The 21,444-nt window shown below is 41.0% G+C and overlaps 1 protein-coding gene across 3 annotated transcripts in view; it reads right to left on the bottom strand.

The window, feature by feature from the left end:
• The window catches only part of GRM7 (glutamate metabotropic receptor 7), a 309,207-nt gene that overhangs the window by 87,372 nt on the left and 200,391 nt on the right, over positions 1 to 21,444 (bottom strand). For all 3 annotated transcript variants that reach the window (XM_074879219.1, XM_074879222.1, XM_074879221.1), the window contains exons 6-7: positions 15,316 to 15,516; positions 9,076 to 9,215 (exon numbers count right to left, since the gene is read on the bottom strand). In XM_074879219.1, the coding sequence (XP_074735320.1) occupies positions 9,076 to 9,215; positions 15,316 to 15,516 (341 nt within the window). The remainder of the gene's footprint in view (positions 1 to 9,075; positions 9,216 to 15,315; positions 15,517 to 21,444) is intronic.

Here is a 21,444-nt window from a genome sequence, read left to right as displayed (position 1 = left end):
AGATTACAGAACCTAATGACAGAACAAAATAAACAATGTCTATTATTATAGTATACATTATAGTTATTGACATGTAGGGCATGGTAACTTGCTAGCCAAAACATGTAATTGGAATGTATTTTAGTAACACACTGATGTAATTATTCACCTTTAAATTTCCAACTGGACTGTATACAACTTGGCTGACAGCGTAATGGAGACTGAGCTCAGAAATACCCGGCTCTGGCGAAGAGCTTTGCAAACAGGCTGCAGACCTTTCTGAAAGGACTTGGCATTTAGCAGTGTTTATGCTGTGAAATAATTCCCATAAAGGCAGGCACCCGCAGCCCCATGAGTGCGACTGTCACCACGTCACCTGGTGACTGTTCGATGTGACACCAGAAAGCGGGTGAAGGGACATGACCAAGGTCAGAGGAGCAGAAGATGCAGAGGATCAGTAGCAGTGCCACGGGGGAAAAGGGGCTTCAGGTCCATTTAATTAATCTCCGTGGTGTGTAAATGCCTGAAGAAGCAGCCCAGAACTTCTTTATGTACCATAAAACTAGTTATTTTGGGGCAGAATAACATTTCCAAAGAGGAATTAGGAAGATAAGGAATGCCACTGAACTTGGCCATAGCCCCAGTCAAGGACCAGAACAAGCAGCAGTTGCAGTTCACCAGGAGCAGCACAGGCTGAGCAGTATTTCCATCAGAAAGAACAGCCCAGATTAAGTTACTTTCCAAAAAATGTCAATGAGGGAGTAGTGGCTAAAATAATTCATATTTTTTCAGCTATCAGAAACTCTGTTACTTCTGGATACAACTACATCTCCATGTATGCCAATATACTGTAATGTACAGCTAATTAAATCTAAGGGTTTAGCCAATTTCATTAAAAATGTAAACGGTGGTAATTTTCAACAAGTGTCTGCATCAGCTGAAAGCTCAAGGTTCTGCACTGACATATGAAAACAAAACATACTAATCATGCTTAATACTTAAAATCTTAATTTTAAATAACACCCTGACCTCATTTACTGAATTTGTTTAATGAGACTGTCTAACCCCTGAATAATGCATACCTCCTGTCAACCCATCGGCTCACAAGATTTAAGGCTCCAGGTTGTAACAGAGATGTATTATCTTTGTACCAGCTACTCATTACAGTCTGTAACAGCAATAGGAAATGACACTACAAGGGCCAATTTATGTGACAGTAACTGAAATGAGAACGGAAATTGATACCAATTTTTATCTATCTTGACGTAATCTTTGAACCATGATTCTGCTCTTACTCAGATGTTGCGAACCAACAGAAATCTTAAGGATTATACATTGCAATGGTCTGTGCATGTATATACATACATCCATCCATATATACACATACAAAGGCATGCAAACACACATATTTTTAATATATGTTTGCAAAGGGGGTTTTGTGATTATACATTACATGCATATAGGAGCTAGAACTGATAATGCTATCAGCAATTGTGCTTTCAGTAACATGTAACTTTACCAAGGTGAAATTGTTCAAGCTGAAAATTTCTAGGTTGGGAGATGTCAGATTTCTCTTTTTAAATTTTAGAAAAACACTTTAAAATACCTTCTTTTAAAAGCATCTAAAAATCCCCACAATGACCCTATGGTGGGGGGTCATTATGGTCATTGTGACGAAGTTCTCTCATCCCTTGCTATTTGAAGCAAAAAATTCTAACTGGCCAGATACTCTTTTGCTCTCCATCCACCAGAAACTGGGGAAATCCCAGGCTTTCAATAAGCTAAAATTTGCATATGTTCCAGGAAGTTTTACCTCCTTCTGCAAAATATTCTGAAAAAAATCCATCTACTCTGAATATGCCCTACTCCAAAGCAGAAACCAAAACCCAACAACAAAATAAAAAAAACGACCAATGAACAGAAATAAATTTGAACATATTATTTTAGAAAAATACCATCTGTTAGCAGAATATTCCTGAGCATCAAACTTCACTGAATAGTTGCTCGAATCTGACTGCCATTCTGAATACTTTACCAAAAAAGACAGCTACATATAGGTCTCTTGCCAGAGGGTTAGACATTTGATTACTCTTTTCACAGACTCACTGAATCACAGAATGGTTTGGGTCAGAAGGGACCTTAAAGCCCATCCAGTCCCATCCCCCTGCTTATTATTAAACTAAAGCTGTTCAAAAATAGCTGAAATATGACTATATATAAAATGACTGGGTGAGCCTGTGACTTCAGAGGGTAACTCCTCTCCAGACCCAGGTGGAGAATCATAAAAACATAGACAGGTTTGGGTTGGAAGGACCTTAAAGACCATCTAGTTCCCACCCCCCTGCCATGGACAGGGACACATTCCACTAGCGAGGTTGCCCAAAGCCCCATCCAACCTGGCCTTGAACCCTTCCAGGGAGGGGGCAGCCACAGCTTCTCTGGGCAACCTGTGCCAGTGTCTCACCACCATCACAGGGAAGGATTTCTTCCTTACGTCTAATCTAAATTTACCCTCTTTCATTTTAAAAGCGTTACCACTTTCTTTATCCCTACCCCCCGATAAAGAGTCCCTCGTCCCTTTCCTGTAGCCCCTTTAAGTACTGGGAGGCTGCTCTTAAGGTCTCCCTGGAGCCTTCTCTTCTCCAGGCTGAACACCCCCAACTCTCTCAGCCTGTCCTCACAGGGGAGGTGCTCCAGCCCCCCCATCATCTTCATGGCCTCCTCTGGACCCGCTTGAGCAGGTCCGTGTCCTTCTGATGTTGGTGCCCCCAGAGCTGGACACAGCACTGCAGGGGGGGTCTCATGAGAGTGGAGTAGCTTGCCACTTTCATTAACTTGCTATTCATAATGATTATTTCCAAATTCTATAACAGAGATGTTTATGGCATGTAAACAGATTAGTCTGAGCCCAAACAGATTTAGTAGGTGTTGAAGTGTGCACGATCTGCATAAATTGCACAGACGATTACAAAGTTACCTAATATATTTCTGTCTAGGGGGGGGAGAAGAATTGCAGCATGGAAGGTGTGTGTTTTCCCTGACTATATCTTGCTTTGGAACCCTCCCTCCTGTCGGGGTCTGCTCTGGCTCCCCATCTGCCAGAGGGTGAGACCTGACCTCAAGCTATTCATACTCTGTTTGCTCCAAGGCCAGAGACTCTTGAGGTACAGGAATGTTACTTTCTTTAAAGCAAGACTTTTTTTTTTTTTTTTTTTTCCTCCATTCCTCATGCTGCTCTAAAATACTGGCCTGAACCTACAGTGAAGAAAACAGCATAATACAGCTATTTCCCCAAGGAGGAGGGAGTTATTAACAAGTACACAGCAATTTCCTTCACACCGTATAGCATGAGCCAGGATTTATAAGGGGAGCTAGATCTATGTAACGTACGTGTTTACGGAACCATATTGATAATTATCAATACTATTAATCTTCTAAGCACTTGTTTAGAAAGATTGCAGCAATATATCACTTATTGCTGGAGGAAATTAATAAAAGCATAAGGAATTGCTAAGCAGCCAGCCTTCCTGACGCTGCATGCAAAAGGCTCCATTTAACCGGCAGTCATGTTTCAAGCTGTACACTGCTTCATATGACTAAACAATTTACAATTCAAGGACACATCTATAAAACAATACAGATTTTTTTGTTTATCTCTGCACACAGTATGTTTAGGCATCTTTAATATGTATTTGTTCTTGTTTGCAAACAAATTAATTAGAGAAATATTTTACCTGGAGCTTACAGTTAACCCTGTCTGATGCTTTGGAAATGAAATGTTTCAAGTAAGAGCTGCTTGAAATCCCTACAGTGTAATAATGGACAGGACATCATGTTTTCCATCCCCAGTCAAGGATACAGCTTCTTCAGCCATCCTGAAAACGTGCTGCAGCGTCTGATCAGAACCTGAGTGCCCACTGGCACCTTTATGAGCCATAACACCAAGCTGGAAGAGCACACTTGACAAGTTGGAGATGCTGATGCAATTAAAACAGCATGATGCACCCTATGCGGACACTAATAGGCTAGAAATAAGGCATTATTTAGACAAACTGAAAAAAAAAAACCCAACATATTAGCTTGCTCTAGGAAGATATCCCTCTCTAATGGCAAACAAATAGGCCTCCCATAACCATTTCACTACTCACCTAGATGAGTGTGAAGGCAAAACAGGGCATCATGTCCACCACCATGCTGCAAGTTGTGGAGGGATGGTATGAAATGAACCCCACATCTCAGCTCCACCACATGACAGAGGCGGGAGCACCTCCCCAGGGAGAGTGTCCTTCCTGGTATTCTGTTGAGACCTCTAGTCCATCATGCAGGACCTCAATACTCCAACAACTCATTTGTTACTAGATCACAGAAAGCAGTTATGCAGGAGCCCGGACAGGTCTCTCCAGCCTGCTCATGGCTTGGTCTTGGCAGTGCCGACACATCCAAACCAGGAATAAGCCACTCAAACGGAAGATTTGAAATAAGCACCTTTTGATGACACCCAAAAACTTGTCAGTATTAAACAGGAAAACATGGTAGAGATAGAAGAAAGGGCCAAAACTCTGGCTTTTTGGTCAAATGCAAGTCTGCCGCTCACTTCAGTGATACAAGAGATTGAACCTGTATGACTTGTCCATATCCAATAGCAGTCTACTTACTGGGCAACGCTTTCACTTAAATCGCATTTTTAACAAAAATTATTAACAGCAAGACTAGCTTTACTTTACTTTTCATTCGGCATAACCATCAGGAATTTCTAAACTATGCTATCATTTTAGAGGAAAATTTGAAGGAAGTGGAACATATGCACGCTCTGTCTGCACCTCCATCTGTGTGTACCAACTTCCTTCCTAATAACTTTTGAACTTGCTGGCTCATGTGAATCACATTTGCTACAAGTAGAGACTTCTGAAAGATGTGCCTGCAGGATTAGTAAAACTCAGTGGATAGTCAGAAGAAAAATCCACCAACGTTGAGGATCTCTCTCACCCTTTTGTTTTGGCCACCCAGCCACCTGGTTGGCACACGTGCAATTCAAAGATAGCCAGGATACAGGTTGTCACTTGCACAGGAAATGATGTAGGGGTGTGGGGGGGGAGTTTAGGCACTGCAGGGGGATTGTGGATACATCTATGGGAAGGAGTCACAGGGAACGTGATGGAGAGTGTTACTGTGATTGGGTATGCAGAAGACAAATCCTTGGAAAATTAAGATTCAACAATTTCACAGGGATTGTTTTCTTTATTTTTTGATTTTGACAGTTCAGGGATACTTGCAGAGATTTGGATGTGAAAACACAATAAATCTGGGACCTGCTGAGTTAATTCTGTATAGAGAAAGAGAGCAATATCACCAAATTTCCCACGAGAACCCGCAGTTCCTCTAGGAGTGATCAATTTCTTTCTCCTTCAGGCACATCAGTTCCTCCAGGAGAGATGTGTTTCTGTTTTTGTCAGGCACCTCAAAGCATTAGAAGTTGCATTCATTGAAGCCAGCCACATATGGGAGCTGGTCAGCCAGTTCCTCGCATTCCTATCGTATCTCCTACTGAGCAATGCCAAAGTGCTTTACAGAGACTGACAAATAAAGGCACACATGTCAAGAAGACATCTATTGTTACTGGACCTATGGTGTACATGGGGTAGAACAGAGCATGAAGTGTTAATTACCTTGCTAAAATTCAAAGTGAAACATAAGGTATGACAGCAGAACCTGTGTCTCCTGGCCGCTCTGCCTTCATGCTTAACCCACAGTCATCCTATTTCCTGTCGCTTAAACAACACAAGCATTAGAGATCTAGTTATTACTAAAGTAAAAAAAAAACAAGTTACCCATTTGAAAAGCAAAGCAACCAAAAACCAATTGGTACATGACACACCTTTTCCCCATGGTAAATTTCCTCCTTTCCGCCACTAGCACTTTTGGCTTTTGAAATACATTGAAGCTAAATACAGTCAAAATAGTTCTCCTCATAATGATGCAAGTGCGTTGTAGTACATGAGTGTACCCTGAACACCAGCACACTAAAATACAGTCCTGGTTCAGATGCTAATATTACTGTGATCAACAGTTTTGTTGTCTAATAGTATTAGCTGTATCTTTGCTATTCAACAGGCTCTGAGGTCATGATACAGGATTTCAATAGGGATGCAGCTGCCCAAATTTCTGATCCTAAAATTCAGGGCAAAGCATTTCAAATTGCAGGAGGATGCAAACTAGAAATATAGTATACTAAATCTGCATGCAGGGGACTGAAAAGGGGCTGACAGAGCTTGACATAATCTTCATAAAAGAGAGAGAGGCAGGAGGTGCTCTTCCATGACCTCTTATGGGAGGTGGGTGGGCATCTTGTAATCACAACTTCACTGCGGGGAGAACAAAGCACTGCAACAGTTTTTCACAGAATACTGGCCAAGTCATTTAAAATTAGACATCTGCTCATTTTATTCTTGCGTAGATATCTGTGAAATACAGCCAAAATTGTTACCAAATCATGCATTGGGTACTAGGCAGAGCTGTGCTAGGTTGCTTGACATCAAGCAAAAGAATATTTGGTGATTATACTGTCCTTACGTAAAAACTACATTATGTCCCGCATTTGCTGCGGCAAAAAAGTAATAAAATATTTTCCTGGTTATTGACCAAATTCTGACCTCAGATACAGAAATATAAATCCAGGGTGAGTCAACTGCACTCAGAGGAGACACTTCACACACAAACTTGCTAAAGGGAGAGCAGAGCCTGATTCCTGTGCGTGTAGGGAGCAGACACCTGCCTTTATGGAACGTTTCTGCCAGACGTAAAAAGAAAAGGTGATACAAAGATGTGGAGAAGCAGTCAGGATTGAAGGAAATATACAGTCCCAGACATTTTGTAAAGCGAGGTTTATAAACTCATGACAACAAAAAAACTCCAAACTGATATAGCATATTTTAAGACTTGCAAATACATTGTTAAAGATCTCTTCAGTGTATCCACTGTCTTATGCAATAGAAAGAGAAATGGAAAAATAAGGTATCCTGTAATTTTACATGAAAAAAATCTAGTATCGCTATCAAGATTAATCAGCTCTGTGTCCCCCATACTTCTGCCTCTCGCTCCAAAATACTGTGAATGGGAAGGTTGCAGATACCATTGTAGATTATACCAACAACAGGCTGAACAGTAGCACTACTTCTGGGGAAATAAAGGCAAAATATTCTTGCTCCTTCTTTGAATGAGGACAATGATAAAGAAGAAAATATTTACTCACCTATGATGGTCTTCGGCACTTATTTACCTACCGCCTTTGAGATCTGGAGTGTCCTTACCATTAAGGCCTGCATAATAGGGCAGAACAACTTTTCTCTTTTGTAACTGAGGAAATTCAGACACACAGAACGAAAAAAGACTGCCCAAGATGACAAGTCTCTTGGAAAACAAAGCATCACTCCAGCATTTTCTAAATGAAAATTAGCACTCTCACCAAACATCCTTTTGTTTCCCCTCTTCTGTTAGCATTAAAGAAATAAGAATTGGGGAAATACATCCCAAAGTGTTATCTCCACAATAACTACTGAAGACAAATTGTAGCCTTTGGTAGTTTTTCCTGGGATGTATTAAATAGTAGCTATTATTTTTGTTGGTTATTTTAGGGAATCCTTGACTTCTCCAAAGTCCACAATTTTCTTTATTACTGTAGAGAAAACAGAAACAGGGACTATCATAGCAATGCAAATCCTGTGTGAGAAACTAGGACCCGTAAGTCAGTAGAAGGGAAGAGAGTGAGAGAATCTCAACTACTGATATAACTCTGTAGCTGTGAGGATATGAGGGTGAGGAAACTGCTTTTTATGGAAACATTTAACACAACAGGAATACAAATCAAGCTCCATTAATTTAGCTTTAAGTTTTAATGAATCAGGATGTGTAGTTTACATAAAGAAGGCTTTACTTAATAAAATATTAATACTTTTGCTAAAAGAACTGTAAATTGCAAGTTAATATAGTTTTCCTTAAATAGAACATCAACATTTCAAAAGCACTGAAAGAGTGTACAGTAAATAAAAATGAGCCAAAATTCAAAAAGAGCAAAATATTATGGTCAGTCTCAGAGACTGGACCCTTGGTAATCCACATTAATTACTTAGCAGAAGACACGAAAACATTCAAAATAGAAAGAGCAGGTGTCCTGCATTCAGGTACACTCCAAACAATGGTGTTTTTATCTACTCAGGTAGCCCATGGCTACGATGTTAGGGGAGGGAGCTGGTATAACCTTGGGTGGGAAGTTGGCTGAGAGAGGAAAACCCTTTTGTAGCAACTGGCATTTCACTTCAGGAATATGTTGATTTTATTCAGGGTCTGTTGCTGAAGAGCAGTCAAACTGAACTGAGAATACTGTCTTTGTGCTTTAATAACAATCTACAAGGAGTCAAAAAACTACAAGGTTAAACTGGCACCACTTCTCCATGAATTTGAAGCTCAAGCAACTTGCACAAAGTCAAGCAGGAAGCCTGAACCCAAGATCTCCAGAGACCTGTCACAGACACTATAGTCTCCAGCTTTCTCAGCCACCAGTCGTGTGTTTTTTTCATCTGGGAAATATCGAAGTATCTTGAGGGTCTTTGATCACCTGCTCTGACGTGCTTGTTTTTCTTTAGGCATCATTACAAAAAGGCCATCTCATTCATATGGATATCTTTGCCTCGTGCTTAAAAGTAACACCGGAAGAGTGAGTCACTCAAAAAACATTTAGTTTCAGCTTTCCCAAAACTAGAAAAACTGAAAAGCATCTGCAATCGAAAGCCCATTGGTTTCAATCTACAATGCATTACTGCTTAATTTTCCAAGCTGGCAACTAGGAATCTCAGACACACAAAAGTAATAAAATTTGCACGATCACCTAATGTGTCTATTAGTCAGAGAGCCTTCCCTGGACTCAGGGTCCAGAGAAAAGGTTGGGGGACAGAGTAAAAGATGATAACATGCAAAAAAAACCCCTCACTGTGTAGCTGTGAAGAAACAGTAAAGATCCCTATTAATTTTTGCAGGATGAAGAAATGCGTTTAGTGAGTATACCTGACACAAAAGAGCAAGCAAAGAATAAAACAGACTCACGTTGAGCTGTAGGTCATCTGTCCACTGGCCAATGAGGCGGTAACCCGGGGTGCTGGTGTTGGTGGTGTGGTACTGGAAGATGTCGTAGCGCCCTGGGGCATCACCGTTTTTGTTGAACATCACTGGAGTGCCAGCACTGCCTGGGGAAAGGAAACAAGACAAAATCCAACCAACCAACACCAAATCTTTACAATATCTATTTTATTTAGTTGTGGTTGAGAGCTTTCAGACTGGCAATGTGTTTCAGGCAGAGGTCATCCATCATCCCAGACATCTAAAACGGATACTTCAGGACACAGTGGCTCCATCCTAGCCTTCTTCCAGAGATTAATTATCACTGCCCAAACCTACTGATTAAAAATAAAGCAAAGCAAAACCAGATCATCCTTACTTTACTCCAGCTTTGCACAAAGCAAGAAATATCAGAAGGCTTTTCTTCCTGCCCTCCAGTCTCCCTCCCATCTCTCTTTCCTCAGGGAGTTCTTTAGTGAAAATCACTCCTGTGAATGGAGCCTCTAAATGTGGTTTTTTTTTTTTTCCCCCAGAAAATGTTCCATCTGCTTCTGAGAGATACTGCTGTCAGAAGTCAGCCCAGGTCTAGTGAATCTTGACTAGCATCCAGAAATAGCTTCCTCCTCCACAATATGTTCTTATTCCCATAATCAGCATGCAGTTGGGATGGAAAAGAACAGACTAAGCTATAGGAAGACTGTTCCTTGTGTACTTCCTTATTTAGGCTCTATGACACTGACACAGGCTGAGAAGTATCTCAGTCAGGAACAGTTCAGGGTAAGGATCCTGAATTAACTTTATCTGCCCTACACTAAGGTGACTAACAGGGTGAGGAAGTGCAGGGCAAGCAAGAAGGCAAGGATACCGCCACAACCCATCCTTTGTGCCTGGTGCTGAGCAAAGCCAGCACTTGGAGGTGCACTGAGAGCTGGGCGATGGGACCAGCGATTCCTGATCCTCGGGAGAGTTCTCAGCAGAATCTGCATTTTAATTACTATGGCATTAGATGTGAACCCTTTCTTAAATTGAGAATTCAAAGCAGTGTTGAATTTCCTCAGATCTCTAGGTGAAAACTTCAAGGGTGACATTTATTTCATGACATATTAAAATAGGTTTCAGTAGGGTAGAGTAATATTGTGTCAAGATTGAAGATTATGACAATACCCCAGCATATCTATATTCAAAGCTTCCTCCTCCTGCGTAAGTTTTTTTTCTTCCCTAAAGCAATGAAAAATCTCTCCTGTTGTAGCATTGAACTTTAAGATTATGGTTTTCTTCATGATTCCCATTCTTCACTGAATTCCAGTGAGTGAGAAAAGATTTGAAGGAGTGAATTAGCATAGTTTCCATTCTACCCTGGTAAATTGTTTCCTGTCTATCCTACAATCCTCTGAGATCAGATACAGATTCAGTTCAAAGGCTGTTATGGAAAATCTTCCACTGAAATCTCCCCTCACTGGTTCCTTATGCGCACTAGGCAGATATTTAATTGTCATTACAGATTAATGTAGCCAGAATACATTTACAGTGAAAACACTTAAAGTGAATAAGAAGAAATGGCTCTAATTCCTAGGCTCCTTCGGAAAGTCAGCACAAATGGTAAATGGGATTTAGCTAATGACGACTCTTAAAAGACTGTATATTATTAGTTAAGCTCGGTTTTGTCAGAGCTGACAAAAAAGTACAATTCAAAGGGTAGGAGCTCAAGTGAGGCTCCCAAAACGCAACACAGACATTTGTGGATTCCCCACAAACTGATAAAACCCCAGCAGAGACATGAAGAAGTGTCCATGTCTGTGTGTCAGGAGGCAGACTGAGAGCGGACACCACCGTCACGGCCACGCCAAAGCCAACAGTGCCAAGACAAACTCTGCTGCCTCAAAGTCTTCTGTAGGTTGAAGGGAAGCAGCCAAGACCACATCCATGGTCACGTTCATGGGCCATCGGGAATATCATCCAGAGCCCTCCTGGCTAAGTCACAGCGACCCCACATGGTGCAGGGGGTAGAGCCAAGCCTCTCCATTGCCTGGCTGGGTATTCACCTGCTTGAAGACAGTGCTGGCAGGACCCCTGTCCCCTGCTCCAGGGGCAGGCAGTGGACAACAGGGCCAAGAAGCTGAAGGCCAACGTGAAGGATAGGTGCTGTTATAGACCTAAGAGGCCCTGAAGTGAGAATGTATCAGGAACTGTCATTCCAAAATGCACCATTTCTGTGCTTCACAGGAGCAAGAATACTTTTTGTAGGTTACTGCTAATTGTTGCTTTGTGTAGCTACACGCAGACAGCTTTTAAATACTGACATTTAAAATAATCCTTGAGATCAGTGGATGCACTTGGATGTTACAGGGCTGCGGACTCCACAGCAGCACGGCACAATACAGCATAGTCTGCTGGGTCACCTTCAGAGGCCATAAGGACACAGTCCCTTGGGACATCAACCTCATGCATGGATATGGACACTTGATAGTCAGTAGGAAACACCTTTCGTTATTTTCAGGTACGTCACCATTTATGCATTAAAATTATACAGAAAAAAGCTGTGAAGAGTCTGGAACCTGTAGAGAAGACAAGTATCTATAGAAACACAAAGAACTGATAATCTTGGGTCATAAGTCAAGCAGAAGCATCCCATTCCCTGACTTTGAAGTTGGGAGTAATTGGACTCCCAGCCAAGGATCTCTTAGTAAGTGCAAGCCTTCTTTAACCCTGGTGTGGGCTTTGGTGCATGCTTTGGTGCTCTGTCTGTACCATCTGTCTGTAGGGACCCATCAGTCCCATTTTAAATTGTTACAGCATTTCAATCTCCACTTGCAACTCAAGTTCCTTTGTGCACTTGTGAAAATAATGAAAAGCATTACAGAGAAGAAACAGTATTTTCAGAATGATCCTATTTGTTATTTGACTTCTTGATTTTCTAATTATTAAAACATATGGTTGTTTAGTTGGCTTTTGATAATTTAGGATTAGTAAGATTTACAAGAATTTTGCTCAGCCCCAGCAAACAGTTCAGAAACTGAGTGTTAGCCTCTAGACTGCAGCTTCTTGCTCATTCAGAGGCTATGACAATTTAATTCATCTTCAGTTCCCAACAAATAACCTGCCTTCTCACTATACAGACACAGAGAGTACATGACACCCTTTCACCTGCAGGATGAATTAAAAAAAAGACACGATCTGACTGAATTTGTAGGATTTCAATCTCTTAATACCACAAGATGAGAAATGAATTAATAGAAGGACAGGTTGCTAGACAGGTCTAACTAGTTAAGGTGTTTCTTTTATTATTCAGCTCACGTTTACTGCAGTTTGAAGACTTGAAGGGCTTGTATGAACAGAATCTAGCCTTTTCACTGGCAAAAATACAACCACTTTGCACTTTGAGATTTTCAGAATCTCACTGCATGAGCACTTGAGATTTTAAGTTTTCCATATTTTGGGCCTTTTTGTTCTCAAGGTAGTGTGATGATATAAAAATTCACAGTACAAATCCAGTCTTCATTAAAGCGTTGCTTGAACTCTTTCTGCATGAATGTCATTACCTCTGCAATGTAGAAAAGACTCCAAAAGCAGGTACAGACAGGATGATTTCAAATGCACAGTGACAATGAGATCTATTACATGCAAAGAGGATCTCAAGCTCATGGGCTCAGGATGCTTGAAAATGGGCTACATTTTTTCCTCTCTGGCACACAGTTTGGACAAAGAATTCCCACTGCTCTACTTTGTTTTTACTACAAACTTAGGTAGAAGACTGTGAGAAAAGAATTTTAATCATAGACTAAATCTTGCTTTCCAAGTCCTAACCTTCATGAGATGGAGTTGCATGGCTGCTCCAGTGACTTGGGGAAGGGCAGGTTAAGATCAAGGCTAAAATCAAGAGTGTTGACAAGCCCAGCAGCACACTCCTCTGTTCCTGTCCTCCTAGCCATGACACAATGGCCAAGGAACATGTAGGCACCAGCACCTGTGTCACAGGAGCTCCCAGGCTTTATCAGCAGGAATACACCACTCAGACCAGCCACAGCCTCTCTCACTGCTTCTTCCATTCCCTCATCCCTCTGCATTTTTCAGGCTGGCCTCATCTGTTTGGTGAGTTATATGAGAGTTGTTTATCTGGCAACACTGGGAAGACTGAAACAATCCACAGCAACTCTGGGAATTTACTTTTATAGAATACCAAGAAGCAACTGGCTTCAGAGCATCTTTCCATATCCCAAGGAACAAGCCCCAGGAGGGTCACAGCTGAACATGGAGCCTGGGTGTACAAACACATGTGCAGTTATGCACTATGAATATGACAAGAAAACTCTGCCCCTGGATAATGAACCTTAAAAGGTATTAGTTCTTGCCTCACAGAAAATGCCTACACTCAGACAGCCAAGAGAAGTTACAACGGTTTAAAGCACTTTCAGTTTTGCACCATTCTCCTTCCCCTGCTAATAAGCAAACCACTACTTCAGTCCCTGTGCTGGACATGAGCTACATGTATACAAGCAAAGAAAAACACCATATGGCCATGTAAATCAATCACAAATGGAGGGGAAAAAAAGTCATCTTTTAAAAGCCTGACCAGGGAAACCAAAAAGTTGGTGAAAAACAGTTTTTGGAGCTGGAGAGCAGGCAACATGAACTGGACACCCAATTTCTCATAAATTATTTCTCAGCTCTATTAAAATGATTACCCGACCATTCAGCATCTTTATATGCAAGAACTGTCTAGAGATGACCATGTATGAGCTACTTTTCAGGACTAAACTGGACTAAATGCAATCCTGTACATGAATGCTGCACTACTACAGGAGCTTTGTCCTTTATAATTAACCTTCCAAAATGAGCAAAGTAGGACTTACCAGACCTCCTCAGATCATTTGTCTCAAGATTTGCTCCTGGCTGTATTTAACACCACTTACTTCAAGGGAAGAAATTAAATCTCCTTATATTCACCTTGCTGTTTGAAAGATGATTTATACAGGAAGGGAAAATATCCTTGGCATAAATGACCAAGCTTGACCACGAAATACCATCTGTGTTCCTACCTTTAAATCTCTCAGGTCCTACTGACTATGTGTGAGCTCTGTTAAATTTATTAATAAAAATGTTTATTAGTAGATCACAGCAGGGAATGCCTCCCAGTGCCACCTGATGCGGATGTGAAGTTTATGCAAACCCCTCTTCCCCGGCAGCAACAGCCCTGGCTGCCTCACACATTTCAAAAGGGTATTTTTTCAGTACTTTCCTAAATCTGTTCTAAATTTGGGTTTGAAGGTCTAACTTTTGGCTCCTGGTTAAATCCGAGATCTCTCTCTTATACAGAGCTAGGGAAAGAGCAGTAAGACCTCCTAGTAAGTACATTAGCAAGGTTTATGAAGGAAAAATAACATCAGGCTGCTGTAATGTTACCTGCTGTAGGTGATCTGCTCTGGTGCCTCTGGGCTTGTTGCAGGTGAATGTTTGTTAGTGAAACTAATAAAATTGCCATAAAACATATAGAGGCAAAGAAATTTTGCCAATACTGAGACCTGATTTATATAGAGCAATGCAGAGAAACACACATGAAAGCCTGTTGTGCTGTGTGAAACAGAGGGCTGGTATTGCAACTATCCCTGCCATGCTTGGGAAGAGCAGGCGGAAGCAATAAGCAAAGAGTTGAAGTGCTCCCATCCTCATTCCCAGGATGTTTCATCTCCTCTAAAGTCTTACTACAGGAATGAAGGCTGGAGTAACTACTCTAAGTCACGTAGTTGTGGCTCTGCAAGTGGACCTGGCCCATTAGCTGTCTTCTCCCTTCCCCTGAGCATGCAGCTAAGCTGGATTCAGGGTACCAGAATTTCATCCAGTTAGTTTTCTCCAAGTACAGAAAACAATATAAAGAGGAAAAAATAATGTGTGATGCTAACAAACTTCTAATGTTTCAACAGGCATATATTTAGTCAGAGACAAGCTCAGGCTTTTACCCAGTTATTTCTCCCTTAGGAAATCAGTCTTCTGGAAGGTATCCTAAAATAGCAGCAGTGACTTCTGTTTTTGGGCAGTAGTAGCCTATTTGCCTTGGCTAAAACATGATGTTTTCAAATAGATACTAAATAAACATGGTATTCCACCACAAACTCTAGAGTAACAATAAAAGAAGTCTTGTTCTGCATTAAAGGAAAAAATATATGAAAGTGAAATGAAATGGAGAAAAGTCACATGGGTCAATATGCTACTGAAGAAGCAGTCTCAGCTCACCGTTGAAGTTAACGCTGCGTATGTACTTGAGCAGCTTTTTGCCTCCCGCGTGCTCCATCTCGGGGCAGACCCCCGGGTAGTCGGCACAGAGGTCCTTGTTCATGTGGTGCAGCGCGTGCGCCATGGCATACACGGCGTCGATCACAAACTGGACCTTCCCCTCTTGCTCATAGTGGGAGTCTTTGCCAATTCTCTCCTGTCCTGCATGTTAAAAACACACACACAAGGACAGTAAGGAACAGTATTTTCCTGATGTGAAAACCAAGTGCATCCTCTCAGAGCACATTTAAAGAACTGCATGTTTTAGTCAATATAATAAAACATTCTGAGTTATGGTTTTACTAATTAAAACAAAACCAAACCTTCTTTCTTGATAGTGGAATCATCAACACTTCTTGCAAGTTATTCTACCATAATCCAGAGAAACAAATCCTACCATAATCACAAACTTGAAACTCTAACCTACAGGGACCATCTTAGAGAGAGAAAACACCAGACTCCGTATGCTCCCGAAGTATGTCTTTGAAAAAAGAAAGCATTTAAAATAAAGCACAGCTGGTATTTTAAAGTCTGATGTTTTGTTCTGCTGCAAATCCCAGTCTCTAATTGAAAGACAGAGCCAGATTGAGGGAAGAAAGAATCACTTCAGAGATGCAACCAAAAGAGTGCTCCAGAGAACTGAGCGAACGTGCCTGCTATTAACGCCACCTCGGGAAGCTCAGTATGTTTGCATTAACTACGTACCCCCCCTTCTCCCCAGCCTGCAGAGATCGAATTGCCCCTCAGAATCCACTGATTGCCTTGAAAATATTTTAGCAGGCAAGAACTTAAGGAATCCAAATGCTTAATGTCATCTCGGCTGCAACAAGGGGAAAAGCAGTGCTTTGAAAGTCATTCCTTAATCGCTGCAGCACCCAGCATGTTAGAAACTACAAACCCTCTGCCTTAGAGATCTTCTCATCCGACAGGCCGAGGCATAAAAAGAAGTCTGAGAGGAGGGAAGCATTTTTCAGATGGAAAATGGAAACACAGAAATTAAACCACAAAGAGCCAAAAGAACCCAAGAGCAGTGACAAAAAAGGTAAATCTAAATATTTCAAGCGGTAGGCATGTGCCTTAACCAATCCCTCCCTCTCAGACCTGAGATGGATCTGTAACCTGGTAATGTGACTGTAAAAACCAGGCAATAAGGTGGCCTTCTTGCTTTTATGGTTGTGTGAACAGATAACTGGGTGCCTCTGCAATTAAGCAGAACCCTAAACTGTATTTTCAGAGCTTGGAGCAAGGCACAACAGGTTGAAAATCAGGAATCTTTGATTATATTTTTCCCCTGAAATTGTCCACTAACTTCTTGTTTTACCTTCTCCAAGTAACACCTGCATGATTCAATCTGTCCAGCTGCAAAATGTGTGATTATACTTACCTATCTCACCAGGGTTTCGTGAAACGTAATCACTGCTTGTGAAGTGTTCCGAGCTGCATCGAGGAAAGCAGCAGAAGTGCAATCTATTATTTTCCAAGGGTGGCAACACCACATCCCACTTGTTCCACCTGCAGCATCACATTTCTTTCTAACCTTACATCAGCCTTGATCACCTTCCTGTAGTACCTGCAGGTCTGGGTACTGCCAGGAGCTCCAAGAGATCAGCCCTCGGAGTCACCTCTTGCAGATATTTTAGACATTCAACCAACGTAAATACTCGGTTGAAGGATACAAGTGGGGAAAATTCCTTCATTAACATCCTTAATTAGAAATAGGGATGAGTGAATTTGTTAGCTGATTGATAACAATAAGGAAAGGAAATCAAGTTGTTAATGACTCTGAGAACGAATTATTTTAACAAAAGCAAGACGTCCATCTTCCTGTTGCTGCTCAACTAACACATTTGTATCTCTCCCTCCTGTGCTAATGAACGGCCGCTTCACCAGCACCAGATCCTGTTGCCCAGAGCCAGCCCAAGCCACCACCCTTCATGGCAGGGCTGGGTTTACAGAAAGCATCATCAGAGAGCAGCCCAGGTCTTCCAACATGACTCCCCTCGGAGCACTGCCTCGATTCAGCTATCGGGCTGAATCATTTTGTAGCCAGCCTATGAGCAAAGTTTTTCAATTTTTTTTTTTAGCTCATGAGAAAAAGGCAGAGTCCCAAACAATCCTTTTTTTTCTTCTTTGAGCGGACAGGCAGTAGACCAGAATTACGAATAAGCACAGAGAGATCATCACCTTTTTGCAGAAATTCTGTAAGTACAAAGAATGTCTAAATATGTTCACAAAAGTGATTTGAAGATAAGCAAAGATATAATTCCCCCTATATGAACATCTTTAATTATCTACACTTTTCCTCCTTCTTTGCTTCCCTCTGTAATTACCAGACTGCACCACTGACATCTGATCTACTCAACCTACACACTAAGTTTGAGACCCTCTACCAAGGTCCCATAATTTTAAGTCTCAGCTACACTGTAAACACTGATATCCTGCAAATAGCAGGGTAAGAGAGCTTCCAGACTGTGAAGATCCACGTACTGGCCTTTTCATTATTTCACTCCCCTCTCATTGATTACAGAACTTATTACATTTCCAGGCCTTGACAAGGAAAATGCTTTTAAGTGGTTTCAGCTCAGCTACATAACCAAATTAGCAATGCAACAGAAATGCATGCCAAGGGAAGCGAATCTAGGATTGAAATGCTGCACACAAACAATACTGATTAGGCATATTAAGTTCCAGAAGCACAGTTGGCCAAATGCACAGCAGAAAGAAAACCTTTAGCAGCAAAGATATCTGTGAAAGGAACCTGAGCAAAATCTGCGTTAAAAAAAATCTAAGAGCAGTCTTGATAATGTCCAAGTATGAAAATAATAAAGATTTGAGAAACTTAACAGAACTTCCAGTAACTTCCTGTACTGAAAATAGCCGTTTAGTTGAGTACTAAACATCAAGAATTTGTGCATAACAAATCCAGATATGGAGTCAAATGTAACTGCCTACCCAGAAAACATGCATGGATTTATACAATTAGAACAAGAGTATGCTATCCTTCCTATAAACATAGGTTGTTACCTTTTAAAGAGACTTTATTGCAATTAGAAGTTTAGCCCAAATTTGAGCTAGCGAAGAACCTGTGAAGCAATTGCCATATTTTACATATGTCAAATAGTCTTCAGACTTCAACGCTAAAAAAAAAATAAATTAAAATATCCAAATTAATGGGCCTAGCTGAACAGAGCATTCCCCCTAGTTTACATCAAACTACCATCATAGTAACCCAGTGAGGAACAAATCGGGCCCAAAGTCCATTTTCAGGCAGGGATAAACCTAAGTGATGGGTACAGTTTTAATTCCAACTTCAACATTAGTGTGGCAAATATTTCCCCCTCTTAGGTTTAGCTAAAAAAGACAAGAATAAAGTTTTACCACATGCTTCAGGAATAGCTCCTGTATATATGGGTGTGTAGAAATTCAATTAATCATTCGTGGAAGAGAAGGAAACCCACAGAAGTCATTAGCTTCTTGCAGATAAAAGCAGCAATACCGGTGCTGCATGTGCCTCCTGGTAAAGGAGCAGTCTTGAACCCCCAGCCTAGTTGTGCTAGGACATCGTGGGGGTCTCCGGGGAGTGAAGGCTGGTGCAAGGGGAAGAACCAACACATGAACTCAGGTGTTGGGTGCAGCAAAAAACTGTGCAACCCTCCACGCTATCAGAAGACACCAAAATTACAGAAGGTAAAATTAAACCCCACTTGCACTGTGATGTGCGAATCTTCTGTTCTTCTTACACGCCCTTGTTCTTTAACAAGGAGCCATGCAACAACATTATTTTCTTAAGCAATGAAGTAGCAGACACCTGAGACACATGCACACAAAGTGATTTCAAGTGAATACACTTTTGTTCCATGGATTTGAAATGGAGTACCTTGGGACATCACCAGAGGATGAAGCACAAAAGCAATTTATTGACATGAGCATTTTTTGCTTCCAAAAGATCTATTTGAAGGTGATGACAAATAATTTAACCTCACTTCCTACTAGAGTCTCAAGTGCTCATCATCATGATTCTTAAGAGATGAAGCAGCTAGGTCTCTTGCTTCAGGTAAATTTTCACAAGAGAAAATTACCGCAACAAAGAGAAAAAAAGCCCCAAATCCAGAGTAGTGAGAATACAGAGGCAAAGAAGTCCTCTTGTACAATCTCCTTCATATGACAGAAATGAAATGCAAGTTTAAGAACTCCTGGTCACACTTTCTGCATCTCCATAGAGGCAATGCTTAACACCTCCTTGTATGGAAAAGGAGCTAACAACATTATTTTTCACATTACATTTTCTCAACATCTCTCCTTCAGTTATTTTTTTTGACTCGTCATTGATCATCACATAACGTAGGGGATGTGTTACAATGTATAAATAGTGTTGCAAGGACAATTTTTATGGCATATAATTCAGAGAGACAGACATCAAAATCCCACTTCATTGGTGCTTACATTGGATGAATTCAGACATTGGTTCCGTTTCTGAAGGATTAAACACATTTTTAAAGGAACTTACATAATAGTACTACTGAGAAGCTGGTGATAGTCATCATTAACAAGAGATTTAATTTAAAGATTGCAGAATGCTCACATTATCACACAAGCAGCTATTATTTGTACAAGTTAGAATACAGCAGCTTGTTAAGTGCTGACAGAAAAATATATACTCTTCATCCATCCCCAGCATATTTAGCATCATTAGAAACCTGATGCCTGTGAGCAAAGAGACATCCATGATGCAACAGCTACAATTATTAGTCTATAACTGTGCGAGCGCCCATATATGCTATTTCATAATGACATTGAAGCTTCCTCCAGCTACACAGAGTGCAAAGAGCTCAGCCTGTGCAGCTGCAACGACTGTACTCATGGCTCTCCAGAAACATGCACAATAGCACAAAACAAATGGATCCAGCTTTAACAGACAGGTACATATGTCCAGGGCTCTCAAAAATAAGATCAGAGCTGTTACTCCTTGGATACTCACTCACAGTATAGACACTACTGCACACACAGGAGGTGTGAAGTCTGAAGTCCCCTTCAAATAAACTCTTTCTTTGAAAGTAGGTGCATACCAGAGTTAGAGAAAAGCTAACAATATGCTAGAGTAAATATTGTAATTTAAACATGCAGAGTATGTCAATCAAGACTCTTTGCAATCTAATCCATGTGTTGTCATTTTACAAAGAAACACAAGATCCAATAATACAGCTATGTAGTTACAGCCATCTATCCAGGCCACTCTAATTCAGAAGATCTCATTATAGACAAAAGCTTTTATCTCAAGACCATCAATCCAATACCCATGGATTTTCTTGGGGAAAGCTGATGAACTTTCAAGTTTCTACTGCTAACCACTCAAGAATATCCTTCTGGGCTAGGATAAAATTTCAGCCTAAACATCATCTCCTCCAGGCTCTGTCAGAGTCCGAACAGCAGCACAGCCTGGGAAGGCCAGAGCACCCACCTACCTGATGCCATTTCTGCCTTATTTCTAACGGCTACAGACACCTCTCCCTAATCTCCTTCACAACCTTCAGTGTCAGCATAGCTCTACAGCCTCCCATGACTCTGATGAAGAGAGATAACTTCATGTTGCACCACAAATTAGGAAGTCAGACCAACTGTTCTGTGCCAACAACAAGCAGGGGGGCCCTTATTAACTGGAAAGGCTTTTTTTCTTAAGGTGGTATACACTTGACCCACAGTCAGACATCCGCAACAGTTGATATATAGAGACACAGCTGTACTTAGTGACTCTAATAACACCAACAAAACCCACAGAAAGCAGATGTAGTCAGCTTTAACTATGCCTAATCAGCTAACACTCCAATCAGAATTTGGAAACCAGGCTTTCACAATGCCTTACAACATATTCCTCATTTAGGAGAGAAAAAAAATTCCCGTACTGTAACTGATCTTCACTCACAAGTATTAAAGTGAAAACCAAAAGGAGCATAGTGCAGCAGAAAACCAAAAATTTGTTATTCCAATACCAGAAATAACAATATTACATAGTAAGGGTCATAATAATAATAATAATTCAGCAGTTTACAGAAAGTCTTGATGCGATGAGTTTTATGAAGCTACATCCACTTC

The sequence above is a fragment of the Strix uralensis genome, chromosome 10 (genome assembly GCF_047716275.1).
Source record: "Strix uralensis isolate ZFMK-TIS-50842 chromosome 10, bStrUra1, whole genome shotgun sequence".
NCBI lineage: Eukaryota > Metazoa > Chordata > Aves > Strigiformes > Strigidae > Strix > Strix uralensis.
Note: the sequence above shows the minus strand (reverse complement) of the source record. Positions and strands in the feature narration are given on the sequence as shown.